The 21,214-nt window shown below is 39.1% G+C and overlaps 1 protein-coding gene across 2 annotated transcripts; it reads left to right on the top strand.

Annotated features, from left to right (window-relative positions):
• Positions 1-395: 395 nt before the first annotated feature.
• nckap1l (NCK associated protein 1 like) lies at positions 396-20,024 on the top strand. Of its 2 annotated transcripts, none has more exons than XM_044024543.1 (31): positions 396-588; positions 1,675-1,785; positions 2,167-2,259; positions 2,795-2,851; positions 3,899-4,041; positions 4,758-4,848; positions 5,637-5,774; positions 6,345-6,393; positions 6,938-7,094; positions 7,517-7,573; positions 7,689-7,785; positions 8,007-8,116; positions 8,358-8,490; positions 8,599-8,680; positions 8,784-8,842; positions 8,946-9,091; positions 9,186-9,312; positions 9,607-9,720; positions 10,303-10,442; positions 11,057-11,188; positions 12,011-12,229; positions 12,651-12,781; positions 14,718-14,815; positions 15,331-15,424; positions 15,835-15,917; positions 16,452-16,532; positions 17,691-17,784; positions 17,902-18,018; positions 18,631-18,740; positions 19,282-19,371; positions 19,584-20,024. In XM_044024543.1, exons 1-31 carry the CDS (start codon positions 499-501, stop codon positions 19,698-19,700), a joined length of 3,360 nt encoding a protein of 1,119 aa, XP_043880478.1. In that variant the 5' UTR covers positions 396-498; the 3' UTR covers positions 19,701-20,024. The 2 variants fall into 2 exon arrangements, with proteins under 2 accessions (XP_043880478.1, XP_043880477.1); XM_044024542.1 differs by having other exon boundaries at positions 9,601-9,720.
• The last annotated feature ends 1,190 nt before the right edge of the window (positions 20,025-21,214 follow it).

Raw genomic sequence — 21,214 nt, 5'->3', positions numbered from 1 at the left:
TTTCCATCTCTGGCCTGAACACTGTATTATCATTGGTGTTTATTTTGACACCAAGAGGAAGTGGCTCAAACTGTACATCCACTGTAATTCATGGATGTAAAAACAAAAAAAGGTCATCAATAATATATTTTTATTTTAAAGTGTGATATGACGTTACTGAAAAAATAGAAAAATAGACTAAATGACTTTACCACACAGACTTCTGCCAAATTTTAAAACACATTTATTATAATGTCACCCTCATATAATTTACACATTATATTATTTGTTTTATTAAATGTAACTTTATAACAACATTCAGTCACTGTATGTAATTGTAATTTTGACATTTAGCCACAACTCGGCTTGTTGCTCCACCCACACCCTTGGGCCCCATGTGACCTATAGTGACAGGGTGAGGCTCTGGGTGCACTTTGTCTCCAGGGGTTCAACCGCTAGACGGGACAAGGAGGCCAAGGCTCGAGAGAGAGAAGAGAGATTTGCAGTGTGTCTGGAGCAATGGCCTACCAACAGAAACTGGCTGAAAAACTCACCATCCTCAATGAGAGAGGAAACGGGGTATTGATACGTATGAACTACATAAAAAAGGTGAGAGCGAAGAGGAAGATTTTCAAATGGTGTGTAGCAAAGAAATAAGGAACTTGTTTATGTCTCATATGCTGTGCCTTTTTTTACTGCCAGTGTATAAAACACATAAGAGTAAACATACGGTATACACTGGTAAACTGTCATGTATTACAAATAAAGTTAAACTGAGTCTTATTTCGAATGATGTTCTGAAAGACATGAATACGGAGTCCTGTGAGGACACAAACTTCCCAGTCATTTTCTTAAAAGGCACAGAACTCTCTGGTAAACATGCCAAGGTGTAAGATAACTCGATGAGATAATACAAAGTTTTTGTGTGTGCGCCTGTTTAATGGAGACAACAAATTATTCCAACTGCAACTCAAGCAAGGAGGAAGTGCACACAGGAAGTGAGCTTGCGCTGTCACTCACGTCAGACAAAACCTCAAACTGTGAAAGTCACACACACCAGATAAATATTATGGAAGAATCATGGGGTTCAATAATGTAGCATTCAGATTTATTAACAGCTCCGTGTTTCGCGGGGACTGCTGTGAAGTGGCTGCACATACAGATGGATTGTTAGTTAGGTTAGTCCATAATGACATGACACACTTCTGCAAATGTGACAAGCAGGAAGCAAGAACATAGAACATGCTGTGTTTACTGTACACATGCATAAAGAAACACTCCTCTTCCTTTAACCCTATATGAGCATGTATTAGTTCTGCATGAGAAGTGGAGAAATGGTTGTATTTTTAGCCATTTAAAAACCTTTGTTGTTGATGTGATTATGCTTTTTTTTGTATTTTGTTGTATATTTTTGTGAGCTGATGGAACTGTTCTCCTGTCAGCTTATTAACAGCCCCACAGGAGCAGTGTGTTGTTTCTCTGTCCTGCTCAAGGTCACCTTGACGGTAGTTGTTGAGTGAGCTGGTGAGAACATTATTTCTCATTACAGCCAATCTGCAGATTTTTGCTGATGTGCTTGGTCAAGCACTTGCCACTCAAAATAATAATAAAAAGGGTGATGATGACGGTGGAGAGCCACAGGGCGTGTTAAGTGTCAGAACATTTCTAATCTGTCGTCATTAACCTCTGCCACAGACCTGTGGGGACCCAAAGCAGCGGCCGGCAATCCTCACTGACAAAAACATGGAGTCTGCCATGAAGTACATCAACAAGAAATTTCCCAACATTGACTTTAGAGGGAATATTGTGAGTATAAATCAGTCCTTGTGCAAACTAATCAGATTATCTTACTGTAAATAAGGTCATATGGGTTTTTTTTATGTTTTCTATACCTATAGTTAAAGCATTCATTTAGCATCTCAAAGCAACATATTAGCTTCACCCTCAGTAAATACATTATTATAATAAAGAATTATGTCATTTGACATTTAAGCTTAAGACTTATTAGAATTATTTTGTTCAGAATGTAACCACATCTTCTTCATTTAAAGATTATAATATACCAAAGACAGAATGGTGTGACCTATAGGCACATTTACAGTAACACAGTATAAATGAAATAGAAAACATTCATTTGAAGGTTGATTTTTGTTACTGCTGATGATCTCTTTTCATTGTTTATTACAGCAAAATCTGACCGGCATCCAGCGACAGAAATCTGAAGTGCTGTCAGCCACATCAAGCTACTATGATTCTTTTCTGGATGTTATTGAGTTCAGGGTAATTCACTCTTTTTCTTACTGATTTCTCATGCTTACTTTTTTTGTTGTTGTACACAACCGAAAGAGCAAACTCTACTACATTACTACACCAACTACATTAACACAGTGGTGAAAACAGTCGACAATAAATAAAACGGTGACAAATGCATCAGTCTTCATCAAAACACTAATCTATTCATCCTTTTACACATTTCTTACTCCAGAATACATTTGCATATAGAGTGATTTATTCTGACATGGGAAAATAACATAATTAACTCCAAATATCCGTCGTGTCGTATCAGTAACACCTCCCTCCACATGTATATATTTTTGTGATGGAGTTTGCAGCTAGGTCAAGGCATCATTGCTATTTGTGCGAGTGGAAATAACCATTCATTTATATAGGAATGCACAGATTAGGCTATAGAAGACTCTATGAAAATGATAGTGTGATGAGGAAATTGCATGAGGAGAATTCAAATGATTGGATAGCAGCTTTGTTGTTGTTGTGCATGTGATTTTTACTTAATTCCTCTCTGTTCTTCATTCAGGACCATGTTTATGAGTTGCTGAACACCATAGATGCCTGCCAGTGTTTCTTTAATATTGTAAGTATAGTAATTATAAGTGGTCCGTTTGTTTTTCCTCTCTTCAGTACCACAGCCTCCCCCTGTTAATCTGTAAACTTTACTTTTAGTGTAACAAATAGACAGGCACCTCTTGCCTTGTACTGTATATTATCCTACTGTTTATTTTGGTGAGCTCTGACTTTTGTGATCTGATCTGCATCTTAACTGGGAACATTTTATGCCTCTCATGTATTCCGATGAAGTTAAAGAGCATGTGTCTTGCATAAGACCTGTAACACCACATTAAGAGCAGATCAATGATCCCTCTCACTGAATATTGCACTGAATGCTGCATGTCTGTCTATTCTGGACAAGGGATCCCTCCTCTGTGGCTCTTCCTGAGGTTTCTCCTATTTTTCCCTCTCTAGAATATTTTGCCTTACTTGATGCGAGGGTCTAAGGATAGAGGGTGTCATAGACTGCATAGACTGTAAAAGCCCTTTTGTGATGTTGGGTTATATAAATAAAAGTGATTTGACTGTACATTTCAAACTTGCCTTTCACACTCCTTACATACATCCTTGATAGAAAAAAAATATTATTATAATATATACTATTTCAAGCTGACTAAATTAAAGTGATTATAATGTAAAACAGATCATTCAAATGTTTGTGTTGGTATTAAAAGTATAGTATAGTTTCACTTACAATGGAATCCAGTGGAGGAAGCTTTTCTTAGGAATTTGGCTGGTTATGTCTCTGTGAAAGATGGATAAGAATAAATCAGTTTTGTACAGTTTAGTTGCTTTAAAGGGGTAAATACGATATCAGACTATGGGCATCGGACAGTGTTTTTGAAGCATCCCTAATATATCTTTATAAAAAAATTATTACTATCTGTATGTTTTTCCAAAAATCTAATTTTGCCATTAAAATTAGACAACACTTTTGCACTGATAAAATTTGATAATGTATTTGTTTTAAGTCTCCATCAAGCTCTTTGGTGCCTACATTAAGGGAATAGTTTTTTTTGTTTTGTTTTTTTCAATTTCAGACCCACTGACGACACAGACATTCTGATTTCAGGCAATCAACTTTGATTTCACCAAGAAGTACCTGGATCTGATCATCACCTACACTGCCGTTATCATTATTCTCTCTCGCATTGATGACAAGAAGACTCTGGTGGGAATGTACAACTGTGCCCATGAGATGACGAATGGGTGCAGGTAAGAAAACGTGTAACTGCTCTGGGAATAGTGACAATAATCTTACATAGGATGCTCGGAGATGTTCTCCATTAACTTCTAATGTGTTGATAACATGGAGCCAATGAAGAAGTAGAATTGTTTGAGTTCTACCTGTGACAAACACTTACATTGTCATTACAAGTTCACAATCACAGATAGGTATTTTCCTATGATGCGGACATTTAACTCTTCTAGTTGCTTTTTTCCCATTACTGTGTTTAAACATACAGTAGAGGCTATAAGAATGTGCAATATAGTGTTATTTATGCTTATTTTCAGCACAACCTAGGCAATCTGATAAAAAAAAAATATATTTCCACCAATTATATAAACACAAGTGAAAAACGTATTTTAAAGCCTGAATATGTGACCTATAAACACACACCCCCAGGACGCCCATATAAGGAGTTGTGTATTATTCCCATGGCAATTTACCATGGGTGCACCTGCGGCCCAGAAACATGCCGTGTGAGCACTAAGGGTTAAGCACGATCTTAATTGGCACCATACATGCACATCAACAGTCCACCACTATGCTTTTTCTGAAAGTGCTGTGCATATCCTGATATGTGACAGTAAATACACATGCATTTTAATGTGATATTTGACTTGCCCCCTGAGAAGGAGCCATCTCAGCTCCTCAGTCAGATAAAAAGCTGGCTGAATTAAATGACTTTTAAAATACAACCTTACAGCGACCCTTCCTATCCACGACTCGGCCAGATGTTTCTGGAGTATGAGAATCCCTGGAAGAAGCTCACTGAGGAGTTTGGGCCTCACACAAGGGTGAGTTTACTGTGTCATTGTGTGTTTAGAGGTAACTAAACACTGCTGGCTGGTTGTTAAAAATCTTGAAGTGAATTTTCTGGGTAATTACTTTCATGTGTACTACACCTGAGGGTGTAAGCCCTCATTATCATAATTACTGTATGTTAATCTGCTGTTATAAGAGCCTCCTCTCTTCAGGGAAGCTTTTCCACAAGATTTTGGAACTTGACTAAAAGGTTGGGCACTGATGGTGAGCGATAAGACCTGGCTTACATTCAACGTTCCATTACATTACATGTCATTGAGCAGACACTTTTATCCAAAGCGACATACAATGGACTTGAGTACAATCAGCCAGGGGTGGAGTCGAACTTGCGACCATTACGACCATGATGTCTTTCGCACACACCGGTCTTAACCACTGAGCCACTCCACACGCCGTTCACCCGGCTGAGGGCAAAGCTGTGTGAAGGCGTCATTTGTTAATGAAAGTGTTTGTAGAATCTGAAGCACATTACACTAAAAAGTCCTGACCAATACTTCAGCAAATGTACAGTAAGTGGAAATAAAACTGCAAGGGACTACAGCATTATATTACAAATGATTTATCATTCTGTTAACTAAACGATAGACATTTCATCCATCATGTTGTGGATAATAAAACATACCTACACAAACAATCAAACCCTACCTTTTGAGTTTCCAGGTTGTTTTGTCTCTTCTAGCTGGATTTTTGCAATTAGGAGCGTGGCCATCTCTTTCTCCAGCTTCCTAAAATACTGTTGTCTTTTCTCTCTCCTGCACAGTCTGTGACAGCAGCGTTGCTGTCTTTGAGAATGGTTTACCCGCGCAGGAACCTGCCAGCGGAGCAGTGGCGGAGTGCCCAGCTCCTCAGCCTGCTGAGTGCCCCAGCTGCCATGTTGGACCCAGCCTGTTGTGATACTGTGAGTCTTCACACCTGCCACTCCTTTTCCTGCATTTAACTCTAGATGCAGAAAAGAAAGAGAACATGGGTTTCGGGGTCTGCGTCTAAAACATTTTCATATTTATATTTCTCTGGTGCAGTCCACTTCATGTTAACTGTGTGCCATTTTTCCTCCAATCCAATTTATATGGAGTTGCAGAGCGATCATGTAGAGACTGTTTTATTATCTCTTAACCCATTTAGTACCTGATCTATATTTCTACCCAGCCATCATGGTTCCTATGACGTCATGTTATAATCCCTGTAGATTCCATAAATAAGAGGGATTGGACAAGAAAACTACCTTTGGGCAAACATTTTTCTCATGGAAAGAGATAATATATTTTAAAGGAGAAACATACTTAATCATTCCGAGTCTTAAGGGAGAAAACTAATATAGCAACGCATTTAGCATTTTTAGCACATTGTGGGAGAATCTTGAAAAGGTATTGATTTTCATTTGAAAATGGAACAAGGATAGCATAACAGGTATTCCGTCTGTTGTAACCGTGTCTGTCTTGGCTGTTAATAAGTGTGTTGTTCACTACAGATGGCATGTGAATACCTGTCTATGGAGGTGATGGAGAGATGGATCATTAGTAAGTATTGCTCATAAAGTCTTCAATCATTGCACTTACTATTGTCCAAAAGTATTTCAATTTTAGTACCTGTGGACTTTTACCATAGTGGTATTTCTCACACAGTGACAATGACACTGTGCGATACCAGCTAAAGTTTGTAAAGTTGTCAAGGTTTAATAAAGCAAACAACGGCAGAGGTAAAACAGTAAGCAAACATCATAGTCAATGAGCAGAGAGTAGCTAACTACAGGAAAATCCTACTAGGAAATCTCACAAGTAATGATGACTCAAAGGACGAGGTGGCAGAGAACACTAGGGAAGATATATATAGCTGAGACAATTAGTCACAGGTGGAAAACACTGGGGCAAGTGCAGGCAATCAAGGACAGGAAGTGGTGACATCTGAAATGAGATAATGTGAATTTTCAATAACATGCCAAAATCTTATTTGTCAGCAACAGTGATTCATGTATATACAGTTTAAGAAATGAGTCTTAAAATTGGTGATATAATAAGTGACATCAGTAAAAACAATTCTTGTTGCTGACTGCCCTACTTGTAGTTGGATTCCTATTGTGCCACAGCAGCCTGAATACCAACGAGGCCTCCCAAGGGCTGTGGAAGATGGCTCTGAGGAGTGGCCTCAACCTCACCCTCATCAGAGATGAAGTGCTCAACATTCACAAAGTCTCAGAGGACCTCTTTGACAGCATCAAAGGGTATGGATGGACGCTGCACCGCTGCACTGTCCATTATGACTCTACATTGTTGAGAGCTAAAAATAGACCAAGATGATTTATTGAATTTTGAACAGGGAGATAATAGTCTTTTTTACACCCCATATCTCAGACACTTAGCAAAGGGTAATGGATTTTAAAGTGAGCCTTACACAAAGGACCATTTCATATCACTGCATTGCTGAAGGAATCTGAACTGTTGAGCTTTCTTTGGTTATATCTGTCATACTGTATTTCTTTATTTTCTTCTTCTTGGAAGAAGATGATTGATTCCATAATGCATCATTTGGAAATGCCAAGAAAAACATGATACATGTGTGAAAATGGTCCGTACCGCATGCCTGGAGCAATGCATCTGTAACAGCTTTAACTTTGAAGATTGTTTCTGTTTCATTTTTCTTCAGATATAGCAAGCGAATCGCAGACATCAAAGAATGCCGTGAGCATGTTATACTCAACTGGTGAGTGTGGCATGAAAGAAATGTTTTTACTCATAAATACTTAATAATGTGTTTGTGTCTGTGAAATGAACTGTGAGAATGAAGTGTCCATGTCCACTTTCTGTGCTGTTACCAGTGGAGCTGTGCACAGAGAGAGGAGGCACTTTCTGAGAGGAGCAATCAAAGAATTAATAAACGTTCTGGAGGATGAACCTGGACTCCTGGGACCAAAGGTAGAAGTGGTGTAATGAGCAATAAACCACCCCCCTAAACTTGTGAAAAAGTCTAGGGTCCACTTTCCAACCTACACACATCTTGGGCTCTGGGGAATATCTGGCCAGGAGTGGGCGATGACTCAATGAAAGTAATCATGCCTCTTACCAATCTTAGCTGTTTGGCTCTAATAAAGTTTATCCTCTTCTTTTTGGATCTGCGTACCAATTAAATCTCCAAGGCCCTGTTTGTCTTCATGGCTCTGTCGTTTTCCCGTGACGAGGTTCTGTGGCTCGTCAGACACTCTGAAAACATGCCGAAGATCAAGACGCCTGAAGACTACATTGACAAGTAGGTTGTCGGTGCAGAGGAAGTACACCATGAGATGAGATAATGACACATAATCTTTGATTTTATGTCTTATAATCAAGCCTAATTTAAAGATAATAGAAAAAAAAACAATGGTGTAGCAGCTTTGTGCACTAGGTCTTAGAAAGTGCAGTTATCCTAAAGTGCACAGAAGAGATTTTACAATGCAATATATATACACATCTGTGGAGTTAAATTGTTGTTTTCCCATTTTCTTTCCCAGTCAGATGGCAGAGTTGCTGTTCTACATGGAGAAGTTGAGGGGTCTCTTGAGAAAGTATAATCACGTAATACAGCGCTACTACGTTCAGTACCTGGCACAGTTTGATGCCTTGGCTCTCAATGACACCATGCAGGTACTGACAGATAGCAAGAGCAAAGAGATGCTACATTACCAAAGAGAAATAACATCAGCACGAGAGTTATGACTCCATAACAGGATGAAACTTTTCTCTCCATAACAGAACATGTGCGTGTGCCCAGAGGAGGAATCAGTCCTGATGACTTCATTTGTTTCAACGTTGTCTGCTCTCTCAATCAAACAAGGTAATCATGGCACGCTGATAGGCTTCACTGACACTAAAAACAAACAAATAAATAAATAGATGAGTTGTAATGATGATGATGATGATTGCATTTCCCTCTGCAGTGGACAACAAAGAGGAGTTCGATTTTGGAGCACTTAGACTGGACTGGTTCAGACTGCAGGTAGACATGTTTGTTGTTTTGCCTCAAATGTCACAACAGTTTCTGACATTTTGTTTTCTCATTCAAAAGAGACCAATATGAACTCTAACCTCTCTTCACGTAGGCTTACACAAGCGTGAACAAGGCTCCTCTTTCCTTAATGGAATACCCTGACTTAGCAAAGGTGGTGAACATGATCCAGTTTCACACCAAGATAGTGGACAGTGTGGAAGAACTGTTGCTGGAGACATCTGAGTTGTCCATATTCTGGTTAGTCTCTCTTCTCTTCTCTTCTCTTCTCTTCTCTTCTCTTCCCTTCCCTTCTCTCGCTGACATTTTTCCTTTTATTTTTTTTGTTTTACAGTTTTTACCCACGTGTCTTTGAGAAGATGTTTAACCAAAGCAGTGAGGAGATGAAACGCTACCTCATGTCCTTCCCTTCTGTCTGTTCCCACTTCAGCCAATGTGGAAACGCTCTCTGCCCAGAAGAGGTCAGTGTTCTGTCATCTGCTGTATTAGCTGAGCATCAGTGAAAACTGAAGTCTACACTGAAGTTTGACTCTTTGTTAAAAACCTTCTTACCATCACAACACCTAGAGCACACAATGGAGTCTACATTCCGGAAAAAAATGTTTGTTTCTTTTTTTGCTTCATGCTTAAACACAGCATTGTCTTCATTGTTCTCAGTTAAATTTGCTATTACTTGCTCGTAATTGCTGCCAGCTTAAGCTGTCAGAATGAAATTGGGATTTGTTATCAAACCATTGCTTTTTGTCTAGACACAGGCAATGGAGAAGAAGAGTCTGCAACTCTGTGTGACCTTCCTGGAGCAGATAGCCCAGCAGACCAGCAATGTGGTGTTGGAGCTGTGTGCTGAGCAGTACAATCTCAATGAGAAGGTGAGAGATTTTTCAAAAATGATCCAGAGGAGATCTATTCTGCCACACTCTATATCCTGGGGCACAGCCAAAAAAGCCCCTCAGCGACCTGGTCCGACTGAGGGCCTTTTTTGGGGTTTTTCCTCCCACAGTCCAAAAACATGCAGAGGTTAATTGGACATTCTAAATTGACAGTATACAGTCTGTGTGTGTGTGTGTGTGTGGCCCTGCCATGGACTTGCGACCTGTCTAGGGTGTGTCCTGTCCTTTGTCAGCTGGAATTGGCTCTAGTGGCCACGCAACCCTCAAGTGGAGGATAAAGCGGTAGAAAAAAAAAAGAAAAAAGAATGAACTCCATATCCTCCTGACTACCAGTATGCAGTGGGTGGGAGATATTCAGGTTTACAAATTATGTGGGTCTTTTGTCGACAGATGAAATGATTGAAGTGATTGCACTTGATTAACTTCATTAACAAAATTGTCTAATGGAGCATGTTTTTTTTTCCAGTATTTGCCTGATATCTTCTTCCCTTTCTTGTCTCGTCTGCCCATATGTTTCTCTTCCTCTCTGTATCTGTCTCTTCCCACGTGTTAACTCCATAGTTGCTGCCCAAACATTGTGCTGAGTCCATCAGTGCCGCACGCTATAGAAAGCAAAAGAAACCAATGCCAAAAAAAGGAGAGGTCCAGAAAGAGAAACCTGGTGCTGAAAGCCTGAGGAAAGATCGGACCATTGCCACCAAGTCAGCTTTTTTCTTTTCCCCCCTCATGTCACAATGTCTTCCTCCTCTTATCACAATAGGACTCAACTTGTAATGAATACATTCCGAATTTCTGGAAACATATCAGAAGTTAAATAAAAGCTGTGCCACAGTCTGGTTCTGTGAATTTTAGGATTTGGAAAATGCAGTTCATATTGGAAACAGAAATAATCCAATATTGCATTTCCTTCCCCAAATGACAAATTGTTACCTAAGGTTATCGTGGGTGAAAATGCTCTAATCTCTAGAACAAGTATGTTCACATATGTCGTGCCTATCAAGTTGAATTAGTGTTGACTGGTCCTAAATCAAGCTTTAAATAATAAATAACTATACACCATCATTTATATTAAAGGTTTTACTGGCTGCACATTTTATGCTGAACTGATTATAGCTGCAGTTAGAAAGATCCTTAATTAAATCTGAGTGGTAATTATGTCTTAGTTTTCCTTTCTTGTGGCCCAGTTGAGTTTTTTACAATTTTCTAAGATGTTTACCTTATATGTTAAAGAGCACACAGGGCATTGTCAAAATATTTGTCCGAAGCACTTACATCCTCACCTCTTTGTCTCTTCCTTTCTCTCTCTCTCCTCCAGTGTTGACAAGATGCATCTGATGCTGACAGAGCTCTGCTCCTCCTACAGTCTCTTCAATGACTTTATCGTCTTCGATCACATCGTCGTCCCGACAGAATTCCTCCTTTCTCATCTGGAGTCACGCCTCTCCGAGTATGCTAAGTGGGGATAGAGGGATAATTTCATTTATCATGAGTCATGACAGTGTATAAAAAGTCTTTTTTTTTCCTTATTGGGTCACCAGCTCTAGTTATATTATATAACATGGTATTATTTTAATGCTGCTAGCTGACACACTGTCCAGTCACCTAATCATAACACTGAGGAGGAGCTATAGAAGTACTATATGAATGAGCATATTGAAAAAAGGCAAATCCACTGTTTTTTACTCCTCCAAATTATCATTCTGTCAAAGATCAGCACACGTTTCTGCTTGGTAACAGAGCACTTTGGTCCGTGTCTCTTGAAGTGTGTCATTCATCACTATTATTAATCCTGCTTTACAAATGGATTCCACAGTTTATGGTGTTGCACCCACTTATAAATCAGAGAAAAGATCAGTCCTGTCACCCCCCTTGTCTGGATCTATTCAGTGCTAACAGTTATTTAGATTAGAGCTTGGTACCAGGGTAACCCAGCGTTTTTGTGTACAGTAGATGCTCTGCTTAGTCTCGCTGTCTTAGCTGATGACTATCTCCCCTGTCACCCTAAAATTAGCATCCTTGAGTAGCAGCAAGTTAGCAGTGATTGGCCTTTCCATAGCCAAAATTGTAAACAGTCTAGTTACAGCCTACTCAGGGAGAGGACACACACACACATGCACATACAAAAAACTCACATTGATGCCCTGAAGCAGTGAATGTGCTTATGAGTGAGGCCATGTCGCCATGGCTAGTTTAACCTGTTTCCATCTGTCCAACACTAAATCCCCTCCAGACCGATACTCGATGACATTGGTTGTGCATGTTTCTCCAGTATCATCGTGAGAATGGCCAATTACAACCAGACCACCCAGGAGATAGCCCGTCCGTCAGACCTCCTGGCAGGAATAAGAGCCTATACAACCACCCTGCACAGTTTCTCCAGCTACCTCAATGTGGACATCACCCGGCTGGTGAAGAATGTCCTGCTGCAGCAGACACAGCCAATGGACGCTCGTGGAGCACAGACCGTCACAACCCTGTACACAAACTGGTGCGTGTGATATATAAATACATTGATTTATAAACTGTACAAATACAAACGTAGGTAGCGTCTCACCTACACTTATACACTTCCTATCATACATAAAAATGCACAAGAAGAATTACATTAAATTACAAGTTATTTAGCAGACACTTTTATCCAAAGTGACTTACAATGGAATTGATTACAATCAGCCAGGGGTGGAGTTGAACTTGCGACCATTGCGACCATGATGTTTTTCGCATACAGGGTACCGGTCGTAACCACTGATCCACCCCACAAGAATCACACGTGGCAACAAGTGACACAAAATGTAGCGTGCTAATTTTATGGGACTAAAATTTAGTCCCATCACTTCTCACTTGTCTTTAATCCAAACACATTTGGGTTGACTGAGGACATTTTTCTCTTCCTTTTTCCTGCACCTCAGGTACTTGGAGAGTCTCTTGCGTCAAGCCAGCAGCTCCCTCATTGTCCACTGTCCTTTGATGCACTGCTTCCTCAATCAGACCTCTGAGAATGACCCAGGTTTCAAAGCAGAAGAGTTCTCCGATATATCAGGTCAGACCCACATCCACAGTGCTTTAATCTGCAGTATACTGTATGTTGATATGGTCATATGACACTTATCATATCTGATTACACACACAATATCAAAGTGTATATCCTGGTTGTAATGAGTTGTTTTTTTTTAAATTATTGTTGCCTCTCTGTCACTTCGAACCAGTTTGGCCATTCTCATCTCGCAACCTCAAGCAGTCTTTCGTGATAACACGGTAGTTTTTATTTCAACCATTTGCAGTGGGGGGAAAAGTGGTTAGCACAGTGGTTAACAGCAAAAGACAGATTGCCTTTCTGTATGAAGTTTGCATGTTGTCCTGTGTGCATGTGGGTTTTCTCTGGGTGCTCCAGTTTCCTCCAACGGTCCAAAAACATCCTGAGCTTAATTGGACACTCTGGACCATAGGTGTGAATATGAGAGTGAATGGTTGTTTGTCTCTGTGTGTCGGCCCTGCAATGGACTGGCGAACTATCCAGGGCGTTTCCCTGTGTCAGCTGGGATTGGCTCCAGCGAGGATAAAGGAGTAGACAATGAATGACTGAACTGCTGCTCAGTGGATGTTTTTCATTTGGATGGTTGTGCGCGAGTATTTCAATTTCAGTTACATGCTGCGCTCGGAGTCGGTTTGAAATTCAGTAATTTGTCCTGACCATGTCTACATGCTGGTTGTGCGATTGGCTGATTAGATATTTGTGTTAACGAGCAGTTGGACCAAATAAAGTGGTTAGTGTGTTCTTGTATTATTATGTAACTTGTAAACTTACAAACTATAGAGAGTGAGGATGTTTTGGGAAAGTGAGAACATTTTGTCTGGTCCTCACAACTTTAAAAGGCTTTGGGAATAAAGACCTGGTTTAAATGTTAGCGTTAGAATTGATATTAGGTTAGGTTTAAGTTAAATAAGTTAATAGTTAAGATTATACATTTAATTGTAATGGTTATGGTAAGGGGCTAGGGAATGCATTAAGTTTGTGAGTGTCTTCAGTGAGAATGCTGCATGAGAATGTGTGTGTGTGTGTGTGTGTGTGTGTACACTTCCCCTTTTGCAGACCCATGTTTTCACACTTGACTTGAGGTTCATAAAATTCCCCTGTAGTCTGAGTTTTAATGACTACGAACCCACAGATCGGAGAGATGACGCCTCAGTCTCCTCAGAAGACACAGCTCACTGATTTGGTTCACTGTTGTGACACCACATGCGGAGAGTTACTGCTTAAAAGGAAGAAGAGCTTGTTATATGTCAAGGTGTGTGGTGTTTCCTTTCACACCGTTTGTCATGCAGTTTATCTTGACACCGCCTGGCAAATGTAAACTTGGGTTCTGCTCATCATCTCTCCCTGCTCTGTCCCTGTTTCACTTGTTTCTTCTCCCCAGAGCCTTTTGTTTCACCTCTGAAGCAGAGGACTTTATTTGTGATTGCATTGATTCTGTTTTCACTGCACAACATACATTGACTAATGCACACACAACCACAAACATGGACTTTATACACACTCTGGGAGATGCATTCATGGTCATTGCACAGACATGGTACCTCGGACACCAGTGCTCTTCACTAGACCCTCACTGGCATCATCGTTGTCTATATTTACTCCTCAGTGAGGTCTCTGAATGCCGCACAGTGACTCACTCCCCCCTCCGTTAACCACCTCCTTTTTTAACCACACGTCCTTATCCATTCATATTCAGGCAGGGACATCAAGAGTGAAAGGTCTAATGGCTGCAGTGGTTTCATTAATTCATTAATTTTTATTGTGACGAGTGGATTTAAGGTTTGTAGTAGGAGCACATAAAAATGTCTCAGTAAAAACAAACAAACATTATATCTACAGCTCATCCTTGTCCTGTTCCTGACAACATCAATTTTAAACTCTTTTGATTCCTTGTGTCCCTCCATTTGTCATCCTTAAATTATTCATACAACTCTCTGAACAGAGCTACAGGCCCTGGCGGAACTGATTGGTCCATACGGTCTGAAGTTTCTCAGTGAGAACCTGATGTGGCACATCACCTCTCAAATCAGGGAGATGAAGGTACAGTATGCAATGAATCATTTCAGAGATCCAAGAATTTTAATGGAGCCTGGCCTGCGGTATCTGAGTTAGGTTATAGTACTTTTATTCACTTATATTTAATGGAATCCATTTTTACAGTATAAAACAGTAAACGTCAGCAAGACCAATGTATTACAAATGTGTACAGTATTGTGCACATTTCTTTATTTGGATTGAAATGATGTGACTGAAAGTTTGTCTTATACAGTATACGAGCAAACTGTCAATGAGATGAACTCATGCAACATGTGTACGTAATGCATGTCCTGCATAAACCTGGTACAATGTATGCAGATATTTTTGACATATAATAGGGGACAAATGCAGGTTAAATCGGGTTCCACTCCAGTTTTAAGAGATGTGCCATTGACACTTAAACCTGTTCGCCACCTTGACACCTATGATTATGTTGAAGACTCTGTTAAAGCATTCTCCCCTCTCCATTACAATTCTCAACCGAGGGAGGCTTTGTCATTTCTCTCTTGTCTTGTCAGAAAATGGTGATTGAGAACATGGACGTCCTGGTACAGATGAGAAGCAGCTTTGATAAGCCAGAGGAAATGTCCAATCTTAAAAAGAGACTGACAGGTGAGAAGTGGCGTGATGAAGAGGAGAGGGTGTGAAGAGGGGGGCGGACAATGAGAGAAAAGAAAGTGGTAGACAGGAACAGAGGTGGTGCAGAGATGAATCACATCATTTCTACACTGATAAACAAATATTTGGCCTTTATTTGTTATGCTGCAGATGAATGAATCGCAGCCTGAAGTAACAGTTCCATAGATAAATGCTTGAAATTTGGTGAAGGTGTTACTCTTAAGATGTTGTCAGAACAACATGTTAGTGACAAAGGAGCTAGCGTCTGCAATTGCATAGCATGTCCAGGTGCAAGGCAAACAAGTATGGCCGAAATTCAAAAATGACAGGTTCTACTTCCAATGACTTTCCTCAAACCCTGTATCATGTAAAACCCTTAATAATACTGGTGTGCTGGACTCTAGGTGGAGAAAATGTGCTGAAGAGGATGACCATCATCGGTGTGATCCTGTCCTTCAAATCAATGGCTCAGAACTGTCTGAAACACGTAATGTGTAACAACTTTTTTTTATGATAATGTAAAAAAATTTTTTGGTGCTTTAATCTCATGATGGAGATTTGGTTTTCATATGCAAGTTACGACTTGTGAATGATCAACTGTTGTCACTAAAGCAAGCTTAAGTTTATAATCTACTCATATAGTATAAGTATAAGAATACTTCAGAATGTATTACATTTTACACATTTTGCTTCCATCTTAAAACCTAGTTTCCCAGAATACAATCCTGACAGAACTGACTCCTATTTATCAGATCTTCATCCATTTATTCTCTTACAATTACAGCAGTATCCACTAACCTGTTTAAAGTCTTTTGTGTATAAGATTGAAAGATTTACACTATATGATTTCTATTTTATTTATAAAGAAACTTATCATTTATTTGCATATTTAAAAAAAAGAACACTGTAGGTGAATTAATGTCATTGTTCTGTTAACCTAAACAGTATACGGTTGGAAGACATTTCAACTCGACCAAATGATGATGTCACTGATATTGTGTCATATATTCTTATAATCTAGGTCCTACGTAAGCATTGCCCATTTCTGATGGGACCCATCAAGTGCCTGAGAGATTTCATTTCCCCTGAGAACGACACCAAGGTAAAAAAAACACAGCTTCAGAGAGCTATAAGATTAAAAAAAGGAAAGAAAAGGCATCCATACGTTTAGCTCCCACACAGGAATAATATGCAATGAGCAAGTTCCATCACACTGTTTATTATGAGAGGGTCAACATACTGTGGGAGAATTTAAGAATTTAGATTTAAATCCTAAAATTGGAGTGAAATTCATCCAGATGTATATTTACATGTGAGACTTTGGGGAGTTAACTGATCTGCTGTCATGGGTTAAAAACACACACTACAGTGTTTCACAGTTTTAGGCTAAACATCATTTATTTAATTAATTAAATAAATAAATAAATAACAGTAGCTCACAAAGAACCATTTATTGTATTATTCTAAACCAACCGAATCATATTCCTTATCTCTCTCTGGAGAAATCTACGTGCCTGTGCCTCTTGAACACTCACTCCCTTTTACTTACATCTGGCCTCTGAGTGAGGAATGACAACCGTGCCTCAGTCTGGGCCAGCATAACCCCAAAGACGTCAGCAGCCCCCTCTTGTCTCCGTGAGAGACTGTGATAGCTGCTGCAGCGCTGCACTCTTAACCACATCAGTGGAAACCTTTCGCCCAGACAGGCTAACCATCCATGCAACCAGAAATAGGGCAAGATCAAAACCTGTGTCAAGACAAAGACACTCAATACACGGTTTCTCTCTCTGTATACACGCACACACACACACACACACACACATGCTGTGCCTCCACCTCCACTAAATTGATCTGTGTGCAATAATCCTCAGTGCTACTCTTTTTATTTAATTGTGTATTGTGTGCATGTTCTTAACTCTTGTAACCTAAATTTCAGGATGAAAATTATTATTTGTTGTATACTTGTTCTTATACTTCACTTTAATATTTTTATTTTATTCACTTTATTTTACTGTATAAAGAATCAAATCAGTAAAATTATTATTAAACCATATTCAAAACTTTAGTAGTAGTAGTAGTGGTGGTAGCTTTTTTGCAATATGTAATTGGTAATTTCCTTTGGTTTAAATACAAATGTTTAAATATCATAGCATTTCTATGAGGACAGAAGAATGAAATATCTAAATGTAAAAGAGTTTAAAAATTCTTAGAGAAAGTGATCTTAATCTGCTGCTTTTCTAAAGTGCTTTTATGAACACAGGTGACACTGAGTGTTTTTGAGCTGGCATCTGCTGCGGGGCTGAAATGTGCCATTGATCCTGCCCTTGTTGCAGCCATTAGCAACATGAAGACAGGTAACATCAAAGTGTTTGTATCATTTCTGTAGTGCTCCAATAGATAACAGGAACAGGAAGTGAGAGCATTCTGACATTTTGTAATGTAACGAGACATCTGTCCTGACAAACCTGCAGACAACACGTCCATCGATGAAGAGTACAAGCTGTCCTGTTTACTGCTCGTCTACATCGCCGTGTCCCTGCCCACCCTGTCCCTGGACAACAACTCGTCCTACAGCCGAGAGCATGGAGGTGCATGTTCATTCACTCATTTCCATCTGCAACAACCTGCTTGACAGTAATTGGCCTCCAGACAGGCCTCAACCAACTACTAATCACATCTCCTTGCAGCCATTACCAACTGCTGATAGTGGATAAAAAGGTCCATTAGCATCTCTGTGCATCATTCTTTCCAGTCTGACTGACGTGGTACCAAGTAAATTAAGTATGCTGGTTAATATGAAACACGTTTCTGTTGAGAGACTTTTGTTTACAGATAACTTCGTCTGACGTGCATTGACACAGTTACTCTTGGCATGTGGCCTTGCTGACTAACTGCATGGCTCTGAGCCTGGGCTGCAACATTAAGGATAGAAATTAACCAAGATTTCTATCAAAGCCGAGGGTGGAGCCCCAGATTACTTTCTTTGTCTCTATTTTCCACTGACACGGAAATATATTTACCCTGCGAGCCTGAGGAAATGTGCACAGAATGCTTCCTCTTAAGTGTTTCACATCATTAAGTTCATTTCTCTAATCGGCCGACTATAAAACATCCTCCCTGAGACTAAAGTTACAGGACATGCTATTCCTTTCTCTCTCTCTCTCTCTCACAGTAGTTAATGTTGTACTTAAACTTTTCAGGCCACAACAACAACATTCACTGTTTAGCTGCAGCTATCAACCACCTGACTGCTGCCATGTTCACTGTTCAGAGCAAGAACATAGAGCAGCACCTCAAAGAGTTTCTCTTGGTGAGTGGCAAAGCTTGTTTATTTCTGTGTTCCCTATATATAAATATATGTATATATATATACATATATATATATATATATACATATATGTATATATATATATATACATATGTATATATATATATATATATACATATATATACATGTATATATATACACACACACATATATGTATATATATATATATATGTGTGTATATATAATGTGTATTTATACATATATATACATACGCATATTTGTATTTTTATGACATTTTAGACTCTCTAATTGTTTTTGTGTTTTGACCTCTTGACATTACTTAAATAAAGGATGTTTGAGACTCAAATAAAACACTCATGGACCTGGTCCCTCTAAAGACCGGTCTAAAATTAGCAATAAAGGCAAAGACAAGAAACGAAAATGAGCACTGAATGAAAGTGGGCGAACTAAATATAAAGATGAAATGAGTGATGGATTGTTTCACCCCATTACAACACAAAGCACCTTTAGCTGTTTAAAAGTCTTTAAAAGTCTTTTTTTAAAGCTCCGTGTACTTCCACAGATGGCCTCATCAACTCTGCTTCAGCTGGGACAAAATATAGACAGAGTGGAGGTCAAAAACCGAGAATCCATCTACCTGCTCCTCCACATGGTAGGATTGCCAGTACAATAATATACATAACCTTATATCTTATGATTATAATTATAATTATAATTATAATAATAAGTCTTGTAAAATAGTTAGAAAAAATACTCTGTTTACTCCTATCTGAGCATTATTAAAAAACGAACATGTTAAGCTGAAACCTGATTGTGTTTAATGGTTAAATTCTGGATCGAGACATTTGATATTTACTCTTTTAGATCGTGGACTCGTCTCCATTCCTGAGCCAGGACATGTTGGAGAGCTGCTTCCCATACGTTCTGCTCCGAAATGCCTACAGAGAGGTGTACAGGTCCTTCATCGTCACTCTGGGCTAAGAGTTGAAACATATTTTAATTTAGCCTTTATGAATTCAAGTATGCATTCATCTAATTGCTATATTTCAACATCTTCACGCCAGGTTAAAGTCTGTCTTATTATCAAGTAAGTATTACAGTGCTGATTTGTAACAACTGATCAAACATCATATCATCATATATTCTTTAACATCCCTTTCACATTTTATGTACCAGCAACATAATGACACAAATTATTTTCTATTACAACCACATTTATTCAGATTTTAAAAGAGATTATTCTAATAGTTGATGTGTAATGTTATGTTTTCACAATCCTTCCACTAATAAATATGCTAATTATAAGCTGTTTATTTTCTTTTTGGCCCAAATTCATCTATTTCCAGTATGTTCTCCACCCTTGCTACCCTCTTGTCTGCTTCATGTTTCGTGTACAATTTAAACGGTGTACTCCAGTTTTACAGAATCTAAAACACTTATTGCTAAAATTAGATTGCCCTTGAGTGTTTCCTATTATTTATTTTTTATTTTGTAACCAGTGTTGTTCCTGCTTTTTCCCTTTTCCTTTTCCTCTGCCCTGTCCCCTCCACTCTTGGCAGGAGACTGGTTAAAATATCATTGCTCGCATCTGCTTTTTGTACATATTGTGTGTTTGTGTGTATAAGAGGTCAATCCCCATTACAGCAACACTTAACTTGAATACATAGACAAGCAATAACGAATAAACAAATGGCAGATCCTAAAACAGCAAGTCCCACTCTCGATGCAAAATCATGAGCAGAGAATAAACCAGCATGAGTGAGTGTGTACATGTGGTGTGTGTTTGTAGAAAGACTTGAAAATTGCATTATGTGGCATTTGAGTGAAACTTAGCAAAAACAACAATGATGGTTAACTCTAAAATGTTATCCAGATTTTATTTGTAAAAAAAAAAATTCAGCCTACTGGCCTTAGTTGCCTCCCGTTTCACCCATTTTCCATTTTTAGCATTTATGAGCAGAACATCAACACTTGTGTGACGTCTGGTAACAAACGATGTCGCTGTAAGCGGATATAAATCTTAAGTTGTTGCTCTTGTGGGCACTTGTGAGTCTAGTATGTCGTGTATGCCAAGTTGACTATAAAATAAAATGTAACTCACTTTTGAACTGTTTTATGAGTTGGTACTTGTGGAGCAGTAATGGGCTGTGACATGATGCAGGGGTATTAAAGAAAAAGTTGTATTACTCTTTGGGATTGTTTTTATTCCTACCTTATTATTCAAAGAGGAAAGTAAAGCATATTTTAGGTCTTATATTAGGGGTGTGGAAAACAGGAAGGATTATAAATGTACACTATTTGTTTGCATGTTAAGGCCTTGCATGCAGATGGCCTGTATTTGCAGCTCCACAGAGGATCATGTCCTGAGACCCTGAGGAGAGTTAATGGTGGAAACTCTGGTCCTGATATAAAGACTCTCCCGTGATTGTCCTGGTGACGCAGAGTACTTCCTGCTGACTAGTGGAACACAGGAGATAACACCACACACACACACA

Source organism: Solea senegalensis, linkage group LG4, assembly GCF_019176455.1.
Source record: "Solea senegalensis isolate Sse05_10M linkage group LG4, IFAPA_SoseM_1, whole genome shotgun sequence".
Taxonomy (NCBI): domain Eukaryota; kingdom Metazoa; phylum Chordata; class Actinopteri; order Pleuronectiformes; family Soleidae; genus Solea; species Solea senegalensis.
This window is presented reverse-complemented; position numbering and strand designations above follow the sequence as displayed.

Coding starts and splice junctions, on each gene's coding strand:
- nckap1l (XM_044024542.1), top strand. CDS start 499: ATGGCCTACCAACAGAAACTGGCTGAAAAACTCACCATCCTCAATGAG. Junction 11,189..12,010: donor CTGGAGTCACGCCTCTCCGA/GTATGCTAAGTG, acceptor ATGTTTCTCCAG/TATCATCGTGAGAATGGCCA. Junction 18,019..18,630: donor CTACAGCCGAGAGCATGGAG/GTGCATGTTCAT, acceptor TAAACTTTTCAG/GCCACAACAACAACATTCAC.